Raw genomic sequence first — 27,674 nt, forward strand, 5'->3', positions numbered from 1 at the left:
GGGTGGCTCAGCGGTTTAGCACCTGCCTTCAGCCCAGGGCATGATCCTGGAGACCTGGGATCGAGACCTGGGATCGAGTCCCGGAATTGAGTCCCGGGATTGACTCTCATGTCGGGATCCCTGTGTGGAGCCTGCTTCTCCCTCTGCCTGTGTCTCTGCCTGCCACTCTCTCTCTCTCTCTCTCTGTCTCATGAATAAATTTTAAAAATCTTTAAAAAAAATTAAAAATCTTTAAAACAAAACAAAACAATGCAAGGTAGGGCGCCTGGGTGGCTCAGGGGATTAAGTGACCAACTCTTGATTTTGGCTCAGGCCATGATCTCAGGGTTGTGGGATGGTATGCCACATTGGGCTCTGCACTCAGCAAGCAATCTGCTTGAAATTCTCTCCCTCCCTCTCTGCTCCTCCTCCACTAGTATATACTCTATAAATAAATAAATACATAAAATCTTAAAAACAACAACAATGTAGATAAACAACCTATAGATGCCTGGGACAAAAGATTATGGTTGAAGGGCACCTGGGTGGCTCAGTGACTGAGCATCTGCCTTTGACTCAGGTCATAATCCCAGGATCCTGGGATCGAGTCTTGCATCAGGCTCCTGGGAGCCTGCTTCTCCCTCTGCCTATGTTTCTGCCTGTTTGTTTCTCATGAATAAATAAATAAAAACTAAAAAAAAAAAAAAAAAAAGATTATAGTTGAGGCACAGTTGAAAGGCTGGGAGAAAAAGCTGAGGAGAGAGTTTCTTCGGGAACTTAAGCCATTCAAAAGTAGTAGGGCATACTGGGGAATTAATAAAGCCAAGTACATGCACAGGGCAGGACACCTGCTTGGAAGAGACCTGAGAATACCCCAACTTTTCCCTCTGGCTGAATTCTACACTCAGTGCAATCAGGTAATGAAGATTAAGGCAGGGTTATAAATGAAATGGCCTGATAAGCACAGAAGGAATACCCTAGAACACAGTACACAACCATGAAACATTACACTAAGTAAAAGAAGCCAGACACAAAAGGTCATATATTGTATGACTTCACTTATATGAAATAGCCAGAATGGCTAAATCCACAGAAACTGAAAGCAGATTGGTAGTTGTCAGGGTCTTGTCAGGGTAGTTGTCTCTACCCCCTTGGGGAGGTGGTGGTGGGGAGTGACTGCTTATTCAATGCAGGGGAATAGTTTAACACTTAGTATTGAATACTTTCAATAGATATTTAGCTAGAATCCACTCCACACTTCTTTTTAGAAGAAATCCACTCCTAGTAATCTTTACAAAGGAAATAATGGCATAAGCATGCACAGTTGATATACAGGGATTATTTAGGTCTGCTACTAGATAATTAATTGAATGAATAAAAGTACACATATCCAATGAAGCTAAAGAAATGATAATAATCTATATTCAGTGAAAATATATATTCAAGTTATGCATAGTATAAGCACGTGAAAAGATGCTCAACATCATTCTTCAGAGAAATGCAAATCAAAACCACAACTGAGGGCAGCCCAGGTGGCTCAGCGGTTTAGCGCCACCTTCAGCCCAGGGCTTGATCCTAGAGACCCGGGATGCAGTCCCACGTCAGGCTCCCTGCCTGGAGCCTGCTTCTCCCTCTGCCTGTGCCTCTGCCTCTGTCTCTCTCTGTGTCTCCCATGAATAAATAAATAAAATCTTTAATAAAACAAAACCACAACTGAGATACTGCTCACACTCACTAGGATGGATATAGTTTTTTAAAAAAAGGAAATGACAAGTGTTGGGGAGTATGTGGAGGAAATAGAACCCTCATAACTGCTAATGGAAATGTAAAATGGTGCAGCCACTTTGGAAAATAGTCTGGTAGTACCTCTAACAGTTAAATATATTTTACCATGTGAACCAACAATTTCACATAGGATTTATATCCAGAAGTAAAAGGATATCTACACAAAAGTTTGTACACAGAAAACCCGGTAAGATATCACCTCACATCTCTCAGGATAATAAAATCAAAAACACAAGAAACAAATATTGGCAAGGATGTGGAAAAACAGGAACCCTCACGCACTGTTGGTGGGAATGCAAACTGGTAGATATTATGGAAGATATTATGGAAATTCCTTAAAAAATTAAAAATAGAATGACATTATGACCCAGTAATTGCACTACTGGGTATTTACCCAAAGAATATGAAGGAATATGAAAACACTAATTCAAAGGGATATATGCACCTCTGTTTACTGCAGCATTATTTACAACAGCCAAATTATGGAAGCAAACTAAATGTCCATCGATAGATGAACAGAAAGAATATGTGGTGTATATACACATATATATTACATATTGTATTTAAAATAACTTTATATGATATATAACTTTATATAATATATATAAAATATACTTAATATTATATGCCATATATATAATGGAATATTATTCAACCATAAAAAAGAATGTAACCTTCCTGTTTGCAACAATATGGATGGATCCACAGAGTATAATGCTAAGTGAAATAAGCCACCAAAGAAAGACAAATACTATATGATTTCATTCATATGTGGAATTTAAGAAATAAATGAGCAAAGTAAAAAAAAAAAGGAGAGACAAACCAGGGTACCTGGCTCAGTTGGAAGAACTTATAACTCTTGATCTTGGGGTCATGAGTTAAAGCCCCCAATGTTGGGTGCAGAGATTACTTAAATAAATAAACATTAAAAAATGTAAAAGAGGAGCATCTGGGTGGCTCAGTCCATTAAACACCTGCTTCCAGCTCAGGTCATGATCCCAGGTCCTGAGATCAAGTCCTCAAGTCCATTGGGCTCCCTGCTCATCTGGGAGTCTGCTTTTCTCTCTCTTCCCTGCTTGTGCTATCTCTCTCAAATAAATAAATAAATAAATAAATAAATAAATAAATAAATAAATAAAATCTTTAAAAAATTTTTAATGTAAAAGGGTATATTAATGACTGAGAAGTGATATATGGATATGGAATAAAGGAAACAAAATCATGATGACAAAAATCTAGGTGGTAGGCATAATAGGTGTTCAAATGTAAAATTATTTTTTTAAAATTTTTTAAAGATTTTATTTATTCATGAGAGAGAGAGAGAGAGAGAGAGAGGCAGAGACATAGGCAGAGGGAGAAGCAGGCTCCATGCAGGGAGCCTGACATGGGACTCAATCCTGGGTCTAGGATCCCACCCTGGGCCGAAGGCGGCGCTAAACCACTGAGCCACCGGGGCTGCCCTAAAATTCTTTAAACAATAAAAAATTACAGGGAATGGGAAACTCTTAATATTAATGATTCAGTGAAGGAGCAGATTTTTGTTGTTGTTGTTGTTAACTTTTATTTATTTATGATAGTCACACAGAGAGAGAGAGAGGGGCAGAGACATAGGCAGAGGGAGAAGCAGGCTCCATGCACTGGGAGCCCGACGTAGGATTCGATCCCGGATCTCCAGGATCGCGCCCTGGGCCAAAGGCAGGCACTAAACCGCTGCGCCACCCAGGGATCCCAAGGAGCAGATTTTTAATGTAATTTTTCTTCTTTGTGATAGTAAATTGAAAGAAGAGAATAAAATGTTTAAAAACACCATTCACACTGGCAAAAAAAATTAAGATCAAGGTGGACAGGAGTGACTGGAAACCACGTGCATGGGTAAATGGAGAATAAAAACCTGTTTTCAAAGGTGATTGAGTATTTATATTCTATTTAGGGATACCTGGCTGACTCAGTCGGCGAAGCTTGCAACTCTTGATCTCAGGGTTGTGAATTTGAGCCCCTTGTTAGGTGTAGAGATTACTCAGACACAAGCCTATTCAAATTCTATCTAAATGAATGCTGAGGGACGCCTGTGTGGCTCACTGGTGGGGTGCCTGCCTTCTGCCCAGGGCATGATCCTGGAGACCTGGGATGGAGTCCCATGTCAGGTTCCCTGCATGGAGCCTGCTTCTCTCTCTCTGCCTGTGTCTCTGCCTCTCTCTCTATCTCTCATGATTAAACAAATAAAATCTTTTAAAAAAAGAGAGAGAAAATTAAAAAAAAAATAAATGAATGCTGAGATTGCATGCATAATGGCACAGATTTGCCTCTTGACAATATATAGTTACATAAGTTTAAAAAAATTTTTAAAGAAAAAACTTATGTTTATTATATAGTATTTATAACATGAAATTAAATAGAGTCAAATTATGCCAGTTTCTTTTTTTTTTTTTTTGCCAGTGTTTCAATAGAATATTGGAATTGTGAAGCATAGAAAACCGAAGACTAAAGGGGAAATGAAAAAAAGGTAACAAATGTTACCGTTGGGGAACAGAATTGGAGTAACAGCAATGTTAGTTTACTGTGTTACAATGGCACCCAAAAGAAACATTTCCAGCTGTGTGTGCATATGCGTACATAAAGTAAACTTGCAGAAAGGGCAAAATCCTCTTTAATTGAAACCACTTTGTGTGAAATCCTCCATCATAACTATGGGGTCAAGAGATGTGCAAAGACAAAGGCAAACCAGGGGCTTGGATTGGTGGGAAAGAAACGTTGGACCCTCAACCCACCCACCAAGTGTGCTTCAGCTCTCACAAACCTCTCAAGGGGCTGAGACACCTGGACCTCTCCCATGCACTCATCATCTCCCTACTCTCCCTCCCCGGAATAATCTCGAAACACCAGGGTTCGCTGACCGTGCGCCTCTGCCCCTCATTGAGCCGCAAGAGTAAAACCCGAATCCGAAGTGGACACCGCTTTCACTGACAAAAACCACCCCCCTCCCTAGAGCTCAATCACTGGGCGCTACAACAGAACCCAAAGCCTGACCGCGGTCTCGGAAACGTTGGTCTCCACAGATCGGTAGCCACTGCCCCCACACTCCAAAGGCATAGCACACACAGACACCGGCACCGGCTTCCACCTGCTTCCTCTCCCCCACAGACCCCAAGGCTCCACCCACTCGGGCACCCACAGACGCCTCGGTCCTCTCCTCTTATTCCAGATACCCAACCATACACAGACCTGATTTTCTAGTGACCCCACCGCGACCTCCTACAAGCCGCACTTCCGCAAATTCTCCTGCTGCGCCCATGCCCAGCCTCCGCGCCCGGGGATGGCGGCCGACGAGGGCCAGAGGCGTTTCTACCGAGAACAGTCATTTGGACTTCCGGCTTTTCCTGGAGTCAACATGTCCGCGCCCATTTGGCCAGCGGGTCGGCCAAGCGGCTGCCCTTCGGTAATCAACCTACGGAAGGCGAAGTGGTCGTTTTGGCCAGAGTAGCCAGGTAAGGCTCGAAACAATGAAAACCTACCGAAAACACTCCCATTTCTCACACCTTAAATCCTGCGCTACAAACTGCACTGATTTTCAAAAGTTTGAACCTACTTACACAAGGCAAACATGGAGTAGGATACGTCTACCTCAGCGGGCTGGCGAGAAAATCCACTTTACACGAAGAAAGATTTGGAAAACACACGAGGTGCAGCCATCTTAGAAGTTAAGTGTCCATACAAAATAAAGTTTTTTAACGGGGGAAAAAGGGCAAACATAAAAGCCAAAGGGCAAATACCCTAGGAATGCTTCTGACGGATATGGAGGCCAAGAGGAAGATTTGGAGGACAAAAAAGTATCTGGACAAGCAGTAACGGTATAGAGAGTGATAATGCCATCCAAGTGATGGGGGAACACAGGGCTAGCTGAGGACAAGGCACGACCCCGGGACAGCACATTGACAAGTCCTTGAAACAGGCAAAGGGACATTCCTCTATGGACTCAACTGCCCTGATGTTCATACTTTGCTAAGGACAAAAGGCAATCTTATCCCGACACCCAGGATCCTGTAAGTCTACTTTAACATATAAAAGGTCCTTTAGAAATTTCCCTTTATCTCTAAACCCCCAAGATACGTATTGCCAATCATCCCCCAAGGACATGGCCCACCAGTGTACATCTGAAGGGTCTCATAACTCAGGTTTTATTAGACAGTAGTAAGTGACCTTTTCCCATGGGACGCTTGGATGGCTTAGCAGTTGAGTGTCTGCCTTAGGCTTGGGGTGTGATCCCAGGATCCGGGATTGAGTCCCACATCAGGCTCCTTGCAGGGAGCGTGCTTCTCCCTCTGCCTGTGTCTCTGTCTCTTTCTCTCTCTGTGTCTCTCATGAATTAAAAAAAAAGAAAAAGTGACCTTTCCCAACAATAACTAACCCCCTCAAGGTTCTGGAAACCTTGCTTCCAAAATTCCTTAGAGAGTAGGCTATCTTCAAACCCCTCCTAACTCCCAGGTTGGGAGCTACCTTTCACAGGCCCGGGGCAGCAGCTTTTCCTGCCCATGAGTCCTGTCCCCAGGCTTTAATAAAACCACCATTTTGCACCAAAGACCTCTCAAAAATTATTTCTTGGTCATCGGCTCTGGACCTAACCTATATTCCAAAACTTAATCACAAGGAAGTGAAAAACAGTGACTGGAAGAAACCAAGCTTCCCTTTGGGAGAGGTGGTGGGGAGATACAGTTACCGCCCAGAAAAGGTGAGAACAGTCCCAAGCCAATGTCCAGGTCACAAGTCATGTGGAGCCAGTGCAAAGGGCAGGGCTTTCTAAGAACCATAGGCCAGAATTTCTGGAAGGAATAAATAAGACAACTCCAGGAAGAATAAAAAATTGTACAAGAAAGGAAATATAATCATAGTATACTATGTGGCTGAGCTGTAAATAGTATTTACATAGTCATCATAATGTAAACATCAAATCTAATCCAACCAGAATTAACTGGAAGAATGAGGAAACAGAAATGCGTATGTGCAGAGAATTGTATTTGCAGGACAGTTTTGAAGTTTCCTTCAAGATAAATCTATGGATAAAGCGCCCAACTTAAAAATCCACTGTTAGTATATCCATATTCCTTAAACTATCAAAATCTTTAAAGAGTAAAAATCCTTTCAAAACTAACTTCTAAGCTTAAGAGAATTGCAAAATAAAACAGAACCATGGGGCACCTGGCTGGCTCAGTCAGAAGAGCATGAGACTGGATCTCCAGGTTGTAAATTAAATCCTCATGTTGGGTATAGAGATAACTTGAATAAATAAATAAAAACAGAACTATATTAGGCAGCAGTTCTTCTCCTACATATTTATTTAAAAATACTGAAATCAGGGCAGACTCTGTGGCTGGGCGGTTTAGCGCCGCCTTCAGTCCAGGGTGTGATCCTGGAGACCTGGGATCGATCCCTGCATGGAGCCTGCTTCTCCCTCTGCCTGTGTCTCTGCCTCTCTCTCTCTCTCTCTCATGAATAAATAAAAGTCTTAAAAAAAAAGAGAGAGAGAGAGAGCACACGCAGGTGCACACAAGTGGGGGTGGGGGAAAACAGAGGAAGAGGGAAAAGGAGGCTCTCCCCTGAGCAGTGGACCCTACTTGGGGCACGATCTCAGGACTCTGGCATCATGACCCAGACCCCCTAAGTATCTAGTTGGGTTTTTTTGTTTTTGTTTTTAAGATTTCATTTATTTAATCATGGGAGAGGCAGAGACACAGGCAGAGGGAGAAGCAGGCTCCATGCAGTTAGCCCAATGTGGGACTCGATCCCAGGACCCCGGGATCATGCCCTGAGCCAAAGGCAGACACTCAACCCCTGAGCCACCCAGGCGTCCCCGAAGTATCCAGTTCCTTAAGAAGGATAGTAGCCAGTAAAATGTATCATCAGTAAAACCAGTTTGGGACAACAATCTGGAATTATCTACCCAATTAAAAATTTTCATTTTTCTGCTCGCTTCAGCAGCACATATACTAAAAAGAAAATATTTCATTCTCTTTGACTCAATTCTAATTCTAATAATTACTTCACTAGAAGTAAAATGTGAGGGGACGCCTGGGTTACTCAGTGGTTGAGCGTCTGCCTTTGGCTCAGGGTGGGATCCCGGACTCCCGGGATGTGGAGTCCCACATCCGGCTCCCTGCGAGGAGCCTGCTTCTCCCTCTGTGTCTCTGCCTCTCTGTCTCTCATGAATAATTTAAAAAAATAAATAAAATGTGAAAACATTTGAGTTGAGATAAAATCTGTTAGGAAATCTCTACCAACAATTTCTAGTCTCCCCCCCCCCCCCCCCCGTCTCCAGCCCTTCCCTCACTACTAGCTCTACTTACCCACTAGCCCTCTCACCCTTCACCTTAGAGATGTTGCCTAACCACCACCACCAATCCTGGCAGGAAGAGATCTTTTCCTTAAAATAAATTAGTGTACTCCACGCCCACAGTGAGGCCTACTGCCTTTGTCGTACTAGTTTGGCTTTTCGAAACCTATACCGTTTTATATAAATTCCAGTGTTTTCCACTCCTTAAAGGACTCCCTCTCCTCTACGGCCAGCCCTGTTCATTTTTCATGAGGGCGGCGCCCACAGTAAACTTTCACTGCTTGGCACGTACCATCATCAGCAAAGCGGTGGCGACTGCCTTTGGGCTTGGCCCACGCAGACAGGAGCCTGCGCATCGCCCTTTGTGTCGCTCACAACTGACGTAAGGAATGTTCTCTTCCGCGGAAAAGTTGTACCGGACTTCCAATATGGCGGCTCCCACGTAAGTCTGCCAACAGGGCACCGCCATACTCTCTCGTAGTGCCTTTGTCTAAGATACCGAGAGCTGAACGGAATCCTAGTCTGTGGAAGGACGCCCCCGGGGTGAAGGTTGGCTGCCTGTTGACTCGGATGCCACACACGTTAAACCTGATCTCGGGAGGTGGAACAGACTCTCGTGAGTCTGAAGCCCAAGTGATGGACCGTGGCTCTTTCTACCCACCCAACTGGTGCGCGAAGGTTGTATTACGGGGTCTCAGTTTTGCGTTCTGGGAGCGGAATAAGGCTTAACTAGGTTTGTGGAGATTTGGGGTTTATGGTAAGGGAGGCTTTGGGTTGTCCGTGAGAGAAGCAAGCCGTTGTGTGGTGGGGGACTACGCATTGCATGATTGAGGGATTGGGGTAGTCGGCAATGGTGCAGGCCTGGGGATGGTCAGGGATTGGAGTGGCCTGGAGAAAGGTGTTAGGACTTGGGGTATTACTTTGTGGGGATCGGTGACTGGGGCCGTCTTGGAGGCAAGTCAGTGATTGGTGTTACCTAGTCAGTGGGTCAATGATTTGGATGCACTTGGGATAGCCAGTGATTGGGGCGTCTTTCAGGTAAAGTCACTGATTGAGGATCAATGATGGGAGGTCAGTGTTTGGGGTGTTCATGAAGGAAGTCAGGAATAAGGGTGTCTTTGAAGGTGTGTCAATGCCTGAAAAGGTCTCATGGGAAAGATTAGTTCTTAGGACAGCCGTGAGGGCCATGTCAGCAATTGGAGCATCCTTGGAAAAAGGTCAGTGACTGAAGAATTCTTGGAACATGTCAGTGATCAGGACGTCCTTGAGAGGGTTTACTAATGCCAGTGTCCACGATGGGAATATTCCTGGGTCTGGGAGTGGTGGGGGTTCAGTGATTGAGACATCTTTGGTAGGTAGTTTAGTGCTTTTGATGTTCTTGGCGTAGGTCAGTGTTTGGGATGTACTTGGGGGAGGGGTCAGTGATTGAGTGGTCTTTGGGCGTGGTCAGTGAATGGGATGACTTGTAGGGAGATCAGTGCTTGGGGCAGCTTTGTTTCTTGTCTTTGCTGGTCTCCAATGGTTATTTTATTTATTTTCTGGTAGATATAAAAGAGCCAATTTTTTAAAAAAATAAACCACCTTCTCTTTTCTTTCTTTACTGAACTCTTATTAACTAATGTAACTACTAATTGATTCTTGTAGGTTTTCCAGGTAATCAGAACATCTGCAGGTAAGTTTAACTCAGAGAAAAGAATATGGACTTTGAATTTGGGCAGACCTAAGGTTTTTATCAATATTCTGCCATTTTCTTTCTTTCTTTTCTTTTCTTTCTTTCTTTCTTTCTTTCTTTCTTTCTTTCTTTCTTTCTCTTTCTTTCTTTCAAGATTTTATTTATTTATTCATGATAGAGAGAGAGAGAGGCAGAGACACAGGCAGAGGGAGAAGCAGGCTCCATGCAGGGAGCCGGATGTGGGACTCCATCCTGGGTCTCCAGGATCAGGCCCTGGGCTGAAGGCGGTGCTAAACTGCTGAGCCACCCAAGCTGCCCTTTATTCTGCCACTTTCTTATGTGAATTTGAGCAAGTTTCTCAACCTGAGATTCTTTTCCCATTGTTTAAATAAATAACAAAAGATAAACAGTGCTAACCCTTCATACAGTTAAAGATCACAGAGAAGATACCCAAGACAAATTAGCAAGTAGTATTTCAGTATTTATACCTGTTTCTCTGGATTTTTTTTAGGCTTTTAAAACTTTCTTCTTGGACTTTCCCCTAGTCCCAGGGTCCCTGGATGGCTCAGTCAGTTAAGCATCTTTTTCCCCTAGTCCCCATTGCAGTCAGTTAAGCATCTTTTTCCCCTAGTCCCCATTTCTTTGTAATGGTCTTTCTCGAAATGCACATTTAGTTTTGAGTACAGTTTTGGTAAAATTACATAATTTAATGACAGCTTTATTGTTTGTGTTTCTTTATTATAAAATAGTTGTGTGTTTATTGAAAAATAAGCCATCAGGTACTACATATTACTTTTTTCTTTAGACTATCATATTAACTTACTACCTAAAGAAAACATAAATTTTAGATATATATCTATTTGTGTATATCTAAAAAATATATACACATACAAATAGGGACTCCAACAACTCAGAAAAATCTGTTATACTCACAGTTACAATTTCTGTAATCCCCAGGTCCTGGCTTCCTGGGATAAAATAGTTCCTATGAGGGAAAGAAGTGAAGGTACGAAGATCAACACTGCATCTTTTACCAGAGAGCTTGAACTAGAAATTCAGAAAAGAGCCCAGAATCAACAACAGAGCACATATTAAACTTACTGACAATATTTAAGGGCTTCAGAAAATGTCCAAGTCCCAAGTGAGTTTATTTATATATTTATTTTCCATTAAGCTTTCCTGTGGGTTTAAGGAAGCTTGACAATACACATATTAAAAGAATACATTTATTCATTATTTATGAGGACTACCCTGTACAATGAGAATGTGTAAATCCTTTGTTTATGCAAATGATTTTAAGTTAGAACATAAATTATAGAGCCCAAGTTCTAAATAGTTCACAAAATTGAGCTACAAACTTGTCTTTAGTATTCCCTGTCCCACTTATCTATTGCTGTATAAGAAGCCACACTGTAACCTGGTGGTATGCATTTATTTTTATCATTCTCATAGATTCAGTGGGTCAGGAAGTAAGACAGAGCCCTATAGTCTTACATGTTCGTGGGTTCCCAGGACCATGCTCAGGTTCAGTGATTTGCTAGAAGAACTCAGAGTACTCAGAAACATTGTTATGCTCACGATAATAGTTTATTACAGCAAAAGGATATAGATTAAAATCAGCCACAGGGAAAGATCATAAGGCTGGATCCAGGAGATACCAAGCAAAAGCTTCCGCTTGTTTTCTTTTAGTGGAGTCATATTGACAGTGTTGAATTTTCCCAGCAATCACTTATAACACTATGCATTGAGTATTGCTAATCAGGGAGGCTAATTCAAGCCTTAGTTTCCAGGGTTTTTATTTGAGTTGGTCACATAGGCAATGCTGACTTCATGAATGGCTACCTTTAGTCTCCAGCCCTTTCAGAAGTCGAGCTACTATGGTGTGGCAAGCCCCCCACCATAAACCACACCAATAACATGAATTATCTGGCATAGCCCAAGGCTCTCAGGTAAAGATATTTCAAGGACTTAGAGGTTACTTCCTATGAAGAGGTAAAAATCAAACCTTTCCTTGGCATGTGCAGGGTGTGGACAACCCAGATTGCTGTATTAATCCTTTACTGCACAGTTTATCACCACACTATCGTGTCTGGAACCTTAGCTGGGAAGACTCAAAGGTTGGGGACTGGAATCATCTGAAGGACTCTTCATTCCTGTGTCTGTTTTCCAGGATAACGCCACTCAAACACTAGGCTGAGCTGAGGCCCTCGAATGGAGTGTTTATGCATAGCCTCCCTTTGTGGCTTAGACTTCTCACAGCATGATGCTAGATTCTAAGAAAACCAGACTGAAACTACATGGCCTTTTCTGCCTTAGCTTCGGAAGTTAGGCATCATCACTTCTGCTGCATCCTCTTCATTGCAAGCAAGTTCCTAAAACAAACTAGATTCAAGGAGTGAGGAACAGGTTCTACTGCTTGATTGGTTAGTAACGAAGTCACATTGCAAAAGGTTTTGGAATGGGACATACTATTGTGGTCATCATTGGGAAATATAATCTACCACATGACCATCAATAAAAAATCACTGATTTGCTTTGCCTTAAGGAGAAATCTCTAGAAAAGTAGATAGTTCCTGTCACGTAAGTAGGAAGAAATGTGTTTGATAGATCATTAGATTGTTTAATGATCAGTTTCTTCTATAGCAAACCACTAGTAAAGTGGTAAGTTCCTTTTGGTTATTTCTCAGCCATCCTCAGACAAGCTAGTGGTGCTATACCAAAGCCAAAATCAGTGATCAGAGTGCTTTAGGGTTTCAAAACAATGTAGCTCAAGTCCATAGGTTTCTGATGGTCTGACTTTATCCAGGGATAATACCTAGATTATTGAGAAAATGGATAGATTCTAAGACCATCTTTTGGTCTTCCACAAACAGTCCTCAAAATTCAGTCATTTCTTTGAATCAGTGATTCTCAAATCAGGATTATTTTCTCTGCCCAGGGAACATTTGACAATGTCTGGAGATATTTTTTAATTGTCATAACTGTTAATGGGATCTAGTAAATAGAGGCCAGGGATGCTGCTAAATATCCTACAACACAGTACAGACTTCTACCACAAAAAGTTATCTGGCCCAAAATGTCAGTAGGGTTGAGGTTGAGAAATCCCAATTTATATTAATTAGCAAACACTTCCAAGTTACATCTATTAGCAAAGTCTTAGAATATTTCCTTCATAATGTCTTCTCATTCTTCACTCAGTTCATAATCCGTTTCTTCTATTTAAAAAAGTCCCAGGGTCCCTGGATGGCTCAGTCAGTTAAGCATCTTTCAGCTCAGGTCATAATCCCAGGGTCCTGGGATGGAGCCCCATGTCGGGCTCTCTGCCTACTTGTGCATGCGAACTCTCTCTCTCTCTGTCAAAATCTTAAAAATTTTTTTTTAATTCATAAAAATCAAAATATTTCAAAAAATTTTAGAATTCCAGTTATATTAGTAAAACTTAAAATATTCTCAATGCCAATGTTTCAAATAGTAGAGGGGTTTTTAGAGCTAAACACTTTAGTTCCCCATTAATTCTTTTTCACCATCCTCAAACTATGAGGAAAACTATTTGATTTCCCCTGTCAACATTTACATATATAACTATGAATTTGTATATATTTGAGTTGGGGGTCCTTGGCCCACTCTCAGGTTCTATGATTCTCTAAAAGAACTCAAAAGGATTCAACAAAAGCTATTGTAGTTATTCATTATTATAGTGAAAAGATACAGATTAAATCAACAAAGGCAAAGATACAGAGTAGAGTCCAGGAGAGACCAGGTACTGGCTTCTAATTTTCCTCACCCAGTGGAGTGGCTTGATTCTCCCAGCAGCACTCTGTAACAACAAGTGGGAAGTGTTACCATCCAGGGAAGCTTACTTGTACCTTGGTGTCCAGGGTTTTAGTGGGAGTCAGACAACACAAGCATTCAGCATGCATGACCAACTTAAGCTACTCAGTCTCCAGCTCCCCCAAATAGAGCCTAGCCCAAGGTCTCAAGAATGTGAAAACACCTGTGTTGGGCTGGATATTATAGGGGTTCAGAGATCATCTCCCAGGAGCAAGTCAAAAACTGGTTCTCCCAAAGACAGGCCTTTCTTTGGAGTGTGCAGGGCTTGGGCAGCCCAGGCCTGCTGAGTCAACACTTTACCACACAGAACCTAATACCCATCATCATATTCGAGGTTATAGTTTATATACTTTTCTGTAACTTATTTCTTTTAAGATTTTATTTTTTTATTTGAGACAGAGAGAATGAGCAGGGGAGGAGGGCAGAGAGAGAAGCAGGCTCCCCACTGAGCAGGGAGCCCAACGCAGGGCTCAATCCCAGGACCCTGAGATCATGACCTGAGCTGATGGCAGATGTTTAACCTACTGAGCCACCCAGGTGCCCCTCTGTAACTTACTAAATGCACTTAACCCAGTACCTTGGAAGTCTATCACTGTTAATGTTTAAGTAACAAAAATAATGTGAGAAAAATTTTTGAGTGCTTATAATATGCTCTCCCTGCTCTAAATTCAGTCATTTGATTTCACAACTTAGGAAGAAATATATTTGCAGTGTTTTAAATACTCATAGTTTTTCATTGTGCTGTCATTCATATTATTTCTTTCTTGAATTCCATTCACCTCTCTCCTTGCCTATCTGAAGTTCAACCTCTTAGAAGTTTTTTCCTCCACCTTGTTGCCCACATGGTATACATTTCTTTCTTGCCCTATATAAATGTATTGTACTCTAGTGCACTTGTATACCTCTCTCTGCAAACTAGTATGCTCTTTTAGGGTAGGAGAGGGTCTTATATACAAAGGAGTATCTAGTGTAGTGCCTGACATATAGGTGCATTCACATAGGTTGTAGATGGTTCTTAGATTAAAGGATTTCAGGATGCTCTATTCTATTTCTCTTTTGTGAAAGAGTGAACATGTACATCAGTGAATGATTGGAAGCACAAAAATAGGATATTTTAAATAAAAATTAGTTTTTCCTACAAACTATAATGCAAAACTAGTTATATAGAAAGCAAATGACTGATGATAGGAAAAATTATTATATTATATTTCATAGTATTAACCAACAATAATCCCTTTAGAAATGAGTAGGAACATTCTATTTCAGGGGTTACTGTCATTCAAGGATGTGGCTGTGGTTTTCACATGGGAGGAGTGGCAGCTACTGGACCCTGTTCAGAAGAACCTGTATCAAGGGGATCCCTGGGTGGCGCAGCGGTTTGGCGCCTGCCTTTGGCCCGGGGCACGATCCTGGAGACCCGGGATCGAATCCCACGTCGGGCTTTCGGTGCATGGAGCCTGCTTCTCCCTCTGCCTGTGTCTCTGCCTCTCTCTCTCTCTCTATGTGACTATTATAAATAAAAAAAAAAAAAAAAGAACCTGTATCAAGATGTGATGTTGGAAAATTATAGCAACCTAGTATCAATGGGTAAGCAGAGCTTTCCCAGAGTAATGTAAGCAATGAATTGCCTTTCCTTTCTCAGTGATTAAATGTGTGGAGCCTTACAAGCACCTTACTTTTTTGCACTTGAGTTTTATACATCACAGATTTCGGTACATTCTTACCTCTTAACAGAAGGCTTTTCTTTCACTCCCAAAATAAAAGGGCTTTATTTGGCTAAGATGCAAATTGTTCAGGCCCTTAAATATAACCTCCCCCATTTTTCAGAGGCCTTGTAGACCAAGTATTTGGGTCCATGGATCCGCTATAATTTTCCTTGAGTAGGGTATCAAGTTACCAAAGCAGATGTATTCTGCCAGTTGGAACATGACACCATGGATAACAGAGGAAGAAATCCAGAGTCAGATTCATCCAGGTAAGTGAAAAACCAACCCTGTGGTGTAAATGGAAGTAAATTCCTATTTGGTCAGAAACAGGGAGACACCTATTGTTGTTTGGAGAAACCTTGACGTTTTTAAGCTCTGACTGTGACTTAGAGGACATAAGTGCCCTCATACATTAATGTTGACTCCACTTTTCTTTTTTTTAAAGTAGGCTCCATACCTAGGGTGGAACCCAACATAGGGCTTGAACTCATGACCCTGTGATCAAGACAAGCTGAGATTAAGAGTTGGCCGCTTAACCAACTGAGCCATTCGGGCATCCCTTGACTCCCCTTTTTAATCTCTCCATATTAGGATTGTTTTGCTTGGTTTTTAAAAGAATACATTTCTGGGGGTGCCTGACTGGCTCATTTAGTAGTGTGTAACTGTTGATCTCAGAGTTGTGACTTCAAGCCCCATGTTGGGTGTGGAGCCTATTTTTAAAAAGTTTTCAAAAAAATAAAAATAAAAGAATACATTTCCTCCTGTTATGTATTCGGACCAGATCCCACTCTAGTTCATCTTGGAACTTGTTCTCCTAATCTTTCTCCCTGGCATCCTCAGTTTACCTGCCTTCTCCTCATCCCATTAACACATTTATATAGCTCTCTTTTCTAATATACCTAGCATTCATAAATTGTCCCTTGTCTCCACATTTTGTAGTTTATTACATTTTTTTTTCTCCTTTTACTTACAAATGTCAGACTTTCACTGTATACCCAGTCTCATTTCCTCTTCTCTGCTTGGCCTTTGCTATGGGATTCCACACCTTCTATTACATAGTCATTGTGGCTCACTAGTTTTCTTTCTAGATGACATCTGGCATGTTGATTGTCATACAGACTGGCACCAAGAAAACAAAGGCAATCTTGAAACTATGGAGAATCACCACAAAAACACTGCATTTAGAAAAATACTGTCTCTAAGCTTAAACTTCGATGTCCCTTTAGCACAAAGATCCCATACATTTGACATACTTGAGGAACATTTGAAACCTAATGTAGAGTACATTATTCAGAATAAAAGCTATGCAGGAAACGAAGTTGAGTTTAGTGGGTTTGACAAAGCATTTCTTTATACTAAGCATGAGAAAATTCATACTGGAGAAAAATCCAATGAATATAATGAACATTTAAAGCCTTCCATCCCCAAATCACTGCTTACTAAACATTGGAAAACTCAAACACGAGAGAAACAGTATAACTGCAGTGACTGCAGGAGAGCCTTTTCCCGGAAGTCAGACCTCATTAAGCAGCAAACACACACAGGGGAGAAACCCTGTGGTTGCAGTAGATGTGAGAAAGCCTTTAGCTAGAAATCGCATCTCATTTTACACCAGAGAACCCATACAGGAGAGAAACCTTATGAATGCAATAAATGTGAGAAAGCTTTTACTGATAAGTCATGCCTTATTAAACATCAGAGAACTCACACAGGAGAAAAACGGTTTGAATGTCGTGTATGTCAGAAAAGCTTCATCGATAAGTCACAACTCACTTCCCATCAAAGAATTCATACAGGAGACAAGCCCTACAGATGTGGTGAGTGTGAGAAAAGCTTCAGCAACAAGTCACAACTCATTATTCATCAGCGATCTCACACAGGAGAGAAACCCTATGGTTGTGATGAATGTGGGAAAACTTTCCCCCTTAAGTTTAGTCTCATTTTACATCAAAAAACTCATACAGGGGGAAAACCTTATGGATGCAATGAATGTGGAAAAGCCTTCATCCAGAGATCTGAGCTCATTAGACACCAGAGAACTCACACTGGAGAGAAACCATATCATTGCAGTGAATGTGGGAAAGGCATTAGTGTAAAGTCACTCCTCAATACTTACTGGAGAACTCATACAGGAGAGAAACCCTGTGGGTGCAGTGAATGTGGAAAAACATTCTCCATCAAGTTTAGTCTCATCCTACACCAAAGAACACATACAGGTGAGAAACCCTATGAATGCAGTCAGTGTCAGAAAGCTTTCACTCAAAAGTCGCACCTCACTATTCATCAGAGGTCTCACACTGGAGAGAAACCTTATGAATGCAGTGAATGCCACAAAGCCTTCAGCAGGAAGTCCTATCTCCTTATTCATCAGAGAATTCACTCAGGAGAGAAACCTTATGAATGCCTCCAGTGTGGGAAAACTTTCTCTCACAAGTTTAGCCTTATTATTCACCGGAGAATCCATACAGGAGAGAAACCCTACAGTTGCAGTGAATGTGGGAAAAGTTTTCCTATTAAGTTTAGCCTCGTTTTGCATCAGAAGACACGTACAGGAGAGAAGCCCCATGAATGCAGCGAATGTCAGAAATCTTTCACTCAGAAATCACATCTTAGTATACATCAAAGAACTCAAACGGGAGAAACCTTATGGATGCAATGAGTGTTGGAAAACTTTCTCCCACAAATTCAGCCTCATTTTACATCAGAAAACTCATAGAGGAGAGAAATCATGAAGTAAATATCCAAAAGTTGTCATTGAAAGTAAATAGCTGATTACACCAGAGTTTACATAGGAATGAAATCTTAAGACCACAGATGTGGACACACTTTTTTTTTTTTCCCCAGACTCACACCTTACAAGAGTATGGTACTGGGTAGAATGCCAGACAGAAGGAAATACCTTCATGCATATATGTCAATTGAATGTAGCCAGAAAGAAAATAGGAGGGAACATCTGTGTGTGTCTATATTGATTGTGAGGATGTGTTGGCATGAAATCCAGCCACACTGGTATCAGAATTGACGCTGATGAAAAAATTCTATAATGAGTCTGAGGTATCTTTTTTGGTTATCATTTTATAAGGATGTCATTTCCTGGAATTGTGACATATTAAGCAGAATTATGGAATATTTTAAGTATGTAAATAAATACATTTGTCAGAAAACAAAGCAAAAATTATATCAGAACTATGAGAATATGTGTTTTACATCTATTTTTATTATTAAAATGATTGTTCATAATTGGGAATTGAATGTATTAGCAAAACAACGTGACTCCCTAGTGCATGTACTTAAATGTACACAAAACTTGCCAATAGAATATCTGCATTGAATCTTGATATCATTACAGTGCTACATAAGTTGTAATTGTAATTGAACTACATGGTTCATTATTTTAATAAGAAATCTTAATAAAATACTGAATATCCCCTCCCTTGCCACTGCACTGTTTCCTGGTATTTGTAAATGGGCCTGGAAGATTTTGAACGACCCTGAGTAAAATGTTTTTTCATTGATTCAAAGATAGAATATTTTTCCCCACATAGTTAACAATGAAGTTTGAATGTAGCATACAGTTAATGACTTGACATCTTTTTTTTTTTTAGGATTTTATTTATGTATACCAGAGAGAGAAAGAGAGGCCTCTAGAGACACAGGCAGAGGGAGAAGCAAGCTCCATGCTGGGAGCCCGACGTGGGACTCGATCCCAGGACCTCAGGACCACGCCCTGGGCCAAAGGCAGGTGCCAAACCGCTGAGCCACCCAAGGATCCCCTGATTTGACATTTAAATGGAGAACTTAGTATGTAAAGTAACTGTGGGTCACACAATCAAAAGTATCTTAGGCTGGATGAAATACAGTTGAAGTATCTGTAATAAAGAATTTTGTTTCTTCTAAACTGATCAGATATTAGGGGCCTGAAGATAATGAATATTCACAAGTTTTATGCCCCTTTGAACTCTATAAACAGTTTGAGAGATTGTCCCTGATATCAGAAGACAGAAATTAAATACTAGCTTTGGTCTTGGTACTGCTTGATTGGACAATGTAACTTTTTCGTAAAGTCAAAGTAATCTTCTATTTCCCCTATACTGTACAAGGTATGCTTCCCTTTCAAAGAGTAAAAGTGAAACTTCAGAGATTTTTTTTTATTAATCCCTCTCTAGACTGTAGCTGGAAAGTCTTAAATTATTTTCTTAAATGGAGATTAAACTCTAAGATACAATGAATTTGATTTTAATTTTGCAAAAGTAGGTTTCCTTTTCAAGCACATTGGTTTACATTAAAATGAGGGAATTGAGGGGATCCCTGGGTGGCTCAGCGGTTTAGCATCTGCCTTCAGCCCAGGGCATGATCCTGGAGTCCCGGGATTGAGACCCACATCAGACTTCCTGCATGGAGCCTGCTTCTCCTTCTGCCTGTGTCTCTGTCTCTGTCTCTGTCTCTCTCTCTGTCTCTCATGAGTAAATAAATTTTTTAAAATGAGGGAATTGCAATGATAGCAGGTAGCCAGTTTAAGGTGATTGAATCTCCTCAACACAACTCCATGACTTATATAAGACTCAAATAAAGACAAAAACTACAACATAGCTGAGAAAATCTAAAACAGGTAAACATTAAGGTGTGGGACTCCTGGGTGGCTCAGCGGTTAAGGGCCTGCCTTTGTCTCAGGGTGTGATCCTGAAGTCCTGGGATCAAGTCCCACATCGAGCTCCCTGCATGGAGCCTACTACTCCCTCTGCCTAGGTCTCTGCCTCTCTCTGTGTCTCTCATGAATAAATAAATGAAATCTTAAAAAAAAAAAAAAGATTCCAATAACAACAAAAACTACAGCATAGCTGAGAAAATATAAAACACAGGTAAATATTAAGGTGTTCTGTGACATGCACGCTCAGATTCTAGGGACCTTTATCAGTCATGGAACAGTCTTTGTCTCCGAACCATAAGTCACCAACATCTATGTGAAGTATCTCCATTTTAGGGAAATCAGGCACAAATTTACTCAGGAGTCTTTTTTTTTTTTTTTTTAATTTTTTATTTATTTATGATAGTCACAGAGAGAGAGAGAGAGAGGCAGAGACATAGGCAGAGGGAGAAGCAGGCTCCATGCACCGGGAGCCTGATGTGGGATTCGATCCCGGGTCTCCAGGATCACGCCCTGGGCCAAAGGCAAGCGCCAAACCACTGCGCCACCCAGGGATCCCTACTCAGGAGTCTTTTATACTTAACTAGCCACATAACCAAAACCAGCCTTTGTAAAGAGGGGTAAAGCATCCATCTCCATGTTTTCTTTTTTTTTTTTAAAGATTTTATTTATTTATTCATGATAGTCACACACAGAGAGAGAGAGAGGCAGAGACATAGGCAGAGGGAGAAGCAGGCTCCATGCAGGGAGCTCGACGTGGGATTCGATCCTTGGTCTCCAGGATCACGCCCTGGGCCAAAGGCAGGCGCTAAACCACTGCGCCACCCAGGGATACCCTCCATGTTTTCAATTAGCAATGTAGACTAGCTGCTGTACTCATCTTAACAGTACAATATATCCTGAGAGGAAACCAAGAACAGCTAACATTAATTCCAGGGACACTGATAAACTTTCTATCCCAAACCCAAGAACCAAAGTCTTACACATGGGAAAGGTTTGCAAATCTTGGGGGTGTGAAGGGAGGTTATGAAATGTCACCTACAATATGATGTAACGGTTACCAAAATAAATACTACTGTTCTACTGTCTGCTTTTCCAAAGGATTTGTTCGTGAAGGACCAGAAGCTGTCCATTGTCTTGCATATAAGGCCGGGGAAGTTGACGAGAGCACTATTTTGAAGACAAAGATTATTTTTTTAAAGAATTCATTTACTCATGAGAGACACAGAGAGGCAAAGACATAGGCATAGTTTGTCAAGAGGTAATTTATATAACATTCAATCGCACATGATCATGTAGATACTTTTATTTTTTAAGATTTTGTTTATTTACTTAACAGAGCACAAGCAGGGGGTGCAGCAGGCAGGAGAGATTCAGGGCCCCGATCCCAGGACCCTGAGATCATGACCTGAGCTGAAGGCAGACACCCAACCGAGCCATCCAGGCACCCCATGTAGATACTTTAAATATATTAATAAATTTAGATTTAGGGCAGGCCTGATGGCGCAGTGAGGTTTAGCACCGCCTGCAGCCCAGGGTGTGATCCTGGGGACCTAGGATTGAGTCCCACGTTGGGCTTCCTGCATGGAGCCTACTTCTCCCTCTCTGTCTCTGAATAAATAAATAAATACTTTTTAAAAAGTTTAGATTTAGAATTAAAATTTAACCTGGAGAGAGTAGGCTTTACCTACCCTGTTATCTAATAGCAGTTACTTCCCTGCAAATAGGGTTTGGCTGACAGTGGGCAAGGATGACTTAAGATGAGTCACATATTTTCCACCTTGATAGTAGGGAGATCCTTTACAGAGACCCTTGTATTTTTAAGTAATCTCCATATCCAACGTGGGACTTGAGTTTATAGCCCCAAGATTAAGATGTAGATGCTCCACTGACTGAGCCAGTGAGGTTCCCTGAAGAGAACCTTTTAATATTTTGAATATGGCAAGGGAAAGTTGGGAAGTACTTAACCCTTGTAGGTGCAGTGACTTTCTTGTTGGAAAGTGGTTTGGGGTGGGAGCTCAAATAGGCTAGGGGTTGGATTTTGCCGATAGGGTGCTGTTTGCTGACCCCTGGGGCCCTAAATTTGAACAGCAAAACTCAAAAAGTTTTGGAAGAAGATACAAGAGAATGTCTTTATGTTCTTAATTGAGGAAGGATTTCTTTAAAAAGACTACGGGGATTCCTGGGTGGCTCAGTGGTTGAGCATCTGCCATTGGGTTAGGGCATGATCCTGGGGTCCCTGGATCAAGTCCCACATTGGGCTCCCTGCATGGAGCCTGCTTCTCCCTCTGCCTGTGTCTGTATCTCTCGTGAATAAAATAAAAATCTTTAAAAAAGATAAAAAGACTAGGTAGTGGGATGCCTAGGTGGCTCAGTTGGTTAAGCATAGGATTCTCTTGATTTTAGCTCAGGTCATGATCATTTTAGCTCAGGCTGTGAGGTGGAGCCTCATGACAGGCTCCATAATGAAGATGGAACCTGCTTAAGATTCTTTCTCTTTATCTCTGTCCTTCACCCCCCTCCCCTACCCGCTCTCTCTCTCTCTCTCTCTCTAAAAAAAAAAAAAAAAGAAAAGAAAAAAGGAAAACTAGGTAGAAACTGTAATGAGAAAGATCATTAAATTTTAGTTACATTAAAATTAGATATTCCGTATAATATACATCAAAAACAGCAAAAAGCTGCACATTGAGAGAATATATTTGCAATACTTAAGTGACAAAGAATGAAAACAAGATTATTTTTTTTAACTTAAGAGTACATAACGAACAAGAATAAAAATCAATGGGTAAATATTCACAGAACAGGCGACTCTGAATAGCCAATTAACATGAAAAGACATGTTTTTTCAAAATTTAAGTAATCTCTACACTCAACGTGGGGCTCAAATTCAGGATCCCCAGATCAAGAGTCACATGGTCTATGGACTGAGCTGGACAGGAGCCTCCAAAGATACATATTTTTGAGATTTTATTTATTCATGAGAGACACAGAAAGGCAGAGACACCGGCAGAGGGAGAAGCAGGCTCCATTCAGGGAGCCCGACGCTGGACTCGATCTTGGGTCTCCAGAATCACGCCCTGGGCCAAAAAGGCGGTGCTAAACCACTGCGCCAACCGGGCAGCCCCTAGATACATACTTTTTAAAAGATTTATTTGAAAGAGACACACAGAGGGAGAGCGTGTGAATAGAGGGTTGGGGAGAGAGAGAATTCTCAAGCAGACTCCCCAGATCATGACCTGAGGGAAATCAAGTCACTTAACCCACTAAGCCACCCAGGGGTCCCCATTTTAAATTGGAAGTAGACCAATTTGTGGATGAAAGTATTCTCAGATTTTATTTACCTTTCAAAAAATTCACAGCTACTATTATATAATTTTAACAGCTTTTGGACATTTCTATAAAGTTATAGTGGCCGATTTATATTAACTTAAAAGCTTAGGACTATATTTGTCTCTGTCCTAGCTCCCTGTCTCTGCATGTGAGGCAGCCTGGACTAGAGCACAGAGAGCGCCCACGACCTAAAGTGACAAAACAGTAGGCAGACGCTCCAGAATCCTCTTCCAAGTAACATTAGTTACCAGCAGCCAGGTGGTGAAACTGCCATCTAGAATGCTTGCGTGTTATTTCTTCAAAACCATTCCCACGGTATTGCTAAAGCTAAGACAGCATCACAGCTGTCCCCCCCTTTCTTTTAAGATTTATTTTACAGAGACAGAGTAGAGGGGAGGAGCAGAGGGGGGAGAGAGCGCCAAGTGGACTCCCTGCTAAGGGCAGAGACTGGTGCAGGACTCTATCTCACGACCTTGAGATCTTGATCTGAGTTGAAACCAAGAGTCTGTGGCTTAACCCACTGAGCCACTTAGGAGCCCCTCACAGTTGCTTTTGTATCCGCTTATTTCAGAGAACACACTTTAAAATTTCAACTCTTGGTGTTTCCCAAGCAGGCCTGGAACAAAAGGCGGCCTTAGCTGTGAATTTAATTTTTTTTTTATTTTTTATTTTTTTTTAATTCAGATAGAGGCAGAGACACAAGCAGGGAGAAGTAGGTTCCATGCAGGGAGCCCGACGCGGGGCTCCATCCCAGGTTTCCAGGATCACACCCCGGGCTGCAGGCGGCGCTAAACTGCTGCACCACCGGGGCTGCCAGACTCTGGCTGTGAGTTTATATTGTGACCCTCACGCACACCTTCCAAGCCTAACCTCGCTGGCTGGGATGACCACTAGATCCTAGCCGTTCAGACCCTTCCCCTCGCCCTTTTCCTGGAGCTTGTTCCCCGCTGTACGGATCCCTGACATTCCGCCAACATGGCCGCGCTCACGGGCCGCGCGTTTCCGACAGTTTGGCGTTTGTCTGTACAGTTTGTTTGTAACCCCCGAGCAGCGCGGCGTAGGAGCTGAAAGGGCGGGGTGAGAACAGGATGGTGCATGGCCTGGAGCCCCCCGGAGAGCGGCACGCAGGTGGTTGAGGCGTCGGAGCAGCCAAGACTTAAGACTGGGGCATCCAAGGAGCCCCGCCGCGGACGCCCTGGCCCGAGGAGACGCCGGAAGTGGGGTCGCTCGGCCCCCCGCGGCTGCCGTAGCTGGTTCTCCGGACCTCGGCGCCGGGCCGGTAACCTACGAGTTCGCAGAGGTGGGACATGGCGGATGGAGGTTGCAGTGGGGTGGGGGAAACCTAGGTAGCGTGTGAGAGTCTTCAAGGAGGAGGTTAAGGACGGGAAAGGCTCTACGGGCGTCCGTGGCTCTGAGGCTGGGACGGGCTTGCGGGGCTGCGGTGGTCAGGCATTCCGGCCGTGTGGAGATCAAGGACTGAGACTCGTGAGGTCAGAGTTTGGGGTCCGTGCAGGTCACCGTGCCAGGGGCGCTTAGTGATTGAGAACTGGAGGGGAGTGGTGATTTGTCGAGGAAAGCGTGATCTCCACTGAACGCGGGGCTCAGTGATAGAGGAGCAGGCGGTGACACAGACCTGACGACCGTTACCTTCCCCTCAGCCTTCACTCTTCCAGACTAGCTTGCAAGTCTCCTTAGGCCCCCACATCACCCTCTCCTCTCGTTCCCACAGGTAAGAATTTTATGGAGATCAAGGATTAAGCGAATCTAAACTGGTAAGCATTCCGTTAAAGATGAGTTCACTGTAACTAAACTTTCCTTCTCACTTTAAATATTTACTTTCAGATTCTGACACCAGTAAAACAACATTTTGAGCCCCCTCAAATAGAATTACTATTTCCCAAAGGTAATTTTTACTCAGATGTTAGTATATTTCAGATTTTGTCTTTTATTTTCTCTGCTTTATTTTCATAATTCAGATAAACTCTGGAAACATTGAGATAATCTGCTTTTTAAAATTAATTTCATATTGTAAACATTTCCATAAAACAAGTGATCTTATTAAGAATTTTTCTGGGCACCTGGTGGCTCAGTGGTTGAGCGACTGACTTTGGTCCAGAGATCGAGTCCCATATCTGGCTCCTCGCAGGGAGCCTGCTTCTCCCTCTGCTATGTCTCTACCTCTCTCTGTGTCTCTCATGAATAAATAAATAAATAAATAATCTTTTTTAAAAAGAATTTTTCTAATGGCTACACTAATTCATAAACAGGTAAGAGAAGGCGTGACACTGTGACTAGAATCTGATTAAATACTCCCATCTGTTTGGATGGCTTTGGAATATTTGAATAATTTAGTTATCTTACGATTATGTTAGGATTTGGCATTTGTTCAGTGGTGTATTTACAACTCTCATCTCCTTTCCGTTTTTTTGTTTGTTTGTTTTTGGCCTTTGTTGTAATTGTAAATAGTGTCTTTTTTTCAAACCTTTAATCTCTAATTTTTCTTTTCTCCTAATTTACTTTTTTTTTTTTTTTAAGATTTTATTTATTTATTCATGAGAATACACAGAGAGGAGAGAGAGGCAGACACAGCAGAGGGAGAAGCAGGCTTCATGCAGGGAGCCTGACGTGGGACTTGATCAAGGGTCTCCAGGATCACACCCTGGGCTGCAGGCGGCGCTAAACCACTGAGCCACCGGGGCTGCCCTCTCCTAATTTTCTTTAGGTGGTAAAATAATTTTAAAATATTAGGGGCAGCTGGCTGGCTCAGTCATAGAGCATGCAATTTTTGATCTTGACGTTGTAAATTTGGGATCCACATTGGGTGGAGGGGTTACTTAAAAAAATATGTATGTATTATTAAAGGGGTGGCTCAGTCGGTTAAGTGTCTGCCTTTGGCTCCAGGATTCTGGGAACAGTCCTGCGTGGGGCTCCCTGCTCAGTGGGGAACCTGCTTCTTTTCTCCCCACCCCCCATGCTTTCTCTTGCTATCTCTCTTTATTTCTTTTTAAGATTTTATTTATTTATTCATGAGAGACACACAGAGAGAGGCAAAGACATAGGCAGAGGGAGCCTCTTCCCTGCAGGGAACCTGATGTGGGACTCGATCCCAGGACCATGGGATCCTGGACTGAGGCAAAGGCAGATGCTCAACCACTAAGCCACCCAGGTGCACCTCACTATCTCTCTTTAATACATAAATAAATAAAATCTTTCAAAATTAAAATAAGTAAATAATAAAAATTATAGGTAGTGTTTTGTTCTTCATGCTATGGAAATAATAAATTCCTAATCCACCAAGGGCTCAAATATGAAAGTTATTGGATTTTTATGGAATTTTTTTTCAGCATCAGTGATTCTAGGACTTTTCTAATATAGCAGACACTGTTGGTTACTTGCTGTTGCAGAGAAGTGTTAACACAGCTCATCTTAGAAGGGCCTTCTTGCAAGGGAATTTAGATTTGGGGAGAGTTCTCATTCTCTATTTTTTTTTTTTAAGATTTTATTTATTTAGGAGAGACACAGAGGAGAGAGAGGCAGAGACACAGGCAGAGGGAGAAGCAGGCTCCACACAGGGAGCCCAACATGGGACTCGATCCCAGGTCTCCAGGATCATGACCTGGGCTGAAGGCGGTGCTAGCTAAACCGCTGAGCCACCCGGGCTGCCCCTCATTCTCTATTGAATGGCTCACTATGCCTAACTTGTTCTTTCAAACAGTATGGTTTATCCTAAACATTTGCTCTCCTCTTGGATTCTGGAATTTTGATATGTGCTAGGCAGTGAGTGCCTACATGAACCTCCCCAGTAAAAGCCATGGGCACTGTGTTTCTAATCTAACACATTTCATGTGTGTTACAACCTGTTGCTAGGAGAAGTAAGTGTATCGTGTGACTTCAGAGACAGGACTTGTGGGAGCTGGCACCTGGTTTCCTCCAGATTTTGCCATTTGGACCTTTTTTCTTTGCTGATTTTGCTTTGTATATTTTTATGGTAATAAATTATATGCTGAGGCCTGTGAGTCCTACTTAATCACTGAACCTGGGGGTAGTCTTGGCTTTTCTCATAACATCTGCCCAACATCCATTCACTTCCTAATCTTTTAAAAAAAAAAGATTTATGTATTTATTCATGAGAGACAGACAGACATAGGCAGAGGGAGAAACAGGCTCTGTGAGAGAAGCCTGATATGGGACTCGATCCCAGGACCCCAGGATCACAACCTAAGCCAAAGGCAGAGGCTCAACCACTGAGCCACCCAGGCATCCCTTCCTTCTCCTTTTCTAACAGATTCTCCAGGTGTTCCTCAACTTATGGCAAGATGTCTCTATTCTCTGTCTCCATCTTCACATGGTCTCATCTTCCCTGTGTGTCTGGTATAGAGGGGCACTTACTGGATTTGGGGC

The 27,674-nt window shown here is 42.1% G+C and overlaps 2 protein-coding genes and 1 long non-coding RNA gene across 16 annotated transcripts in view; 2 read left to right on the top strand and 1 right to left on the bottom strand.

Annotated features, from left to right (window-relative positions):
• ZNF613 (zinc finger protein 613) overlaps window positions 1–5,839 on the bottom strand; it is a 30,759-nt gene extending 24,920 nt beyond the window's left edge. For 11 of the 12 annotated variants that reach the window (XR_005986037.1, XR_005986034.1, XR_005986028.1 and 8 more), the window contains exon 1: window positions 4,987–5,116. The gene's annotated coding sequence lies outside the window, so the exon portion shown is untranslated. Of the gene's footprint in view, window positions 1–4,986; window positions 5,117–5,354 lie in introns of those variants that run through there. The other variant, XR_005986031.1, reaches the window with a different exon arrangement.
• LOC121484477 lies at window positions 5,124–18,941 on the top strand. 3 transcript variants are annotated; one of them, XR_005986046.1, is made up of 4 exons: window positions 5,155–5,249; window positions 10,719–10,902; window positions 11,932–12,184; window positions 14,859–15,064. It is a non-coding gene; the product is annotated as an uncharacterized LOC121484477 (long non-coding RNA). The 3 variants fall into 3 exon arrangements; XR_005986048.1 differs by lacking the exons at window positions 11,932–12,184; window positions 14,859–15,064 and adding an exon at window positions 18,904–18,941 and having other exon boundaries at window positions 5,124–5,249; XR_005986047.1 differs by lacking the exon at window positions 11,932–12,184 and having other exon boundaries at window positions 5,130–5,249.
• On the top strand, window positions 15,125–18,813 carry LOC121484446 (zinc finger protein 432-like). Its single transcript, XM_041743727.1, is given in 2 exon segments — window positions 15,125–17,935; window positions 17,937–18,813. Coding segments are annotated over 2 exon segments (1,758 nt in total). The 5' UTR covers window positions 15,125–16,271; the 3' UTR covers window positions 18,031–18,813.
• Window positions 18,942–27,674: the final 8,733 nt, after the last annotated feature.

This window comes from Vulpes lagopus, chromosome 2 (assembly GCF_018345385.1).
Source record: "Vulpes lagopus strain Blue_001 chromosome 2, ASM1834538v1, whole genome shotgun sequence".
Lineage (NCBI taxonomy): Eukaryota > Metazoa > Chordata > Mammalia > Carnivora > Canidae > Vulpes > Vulpes lagopus.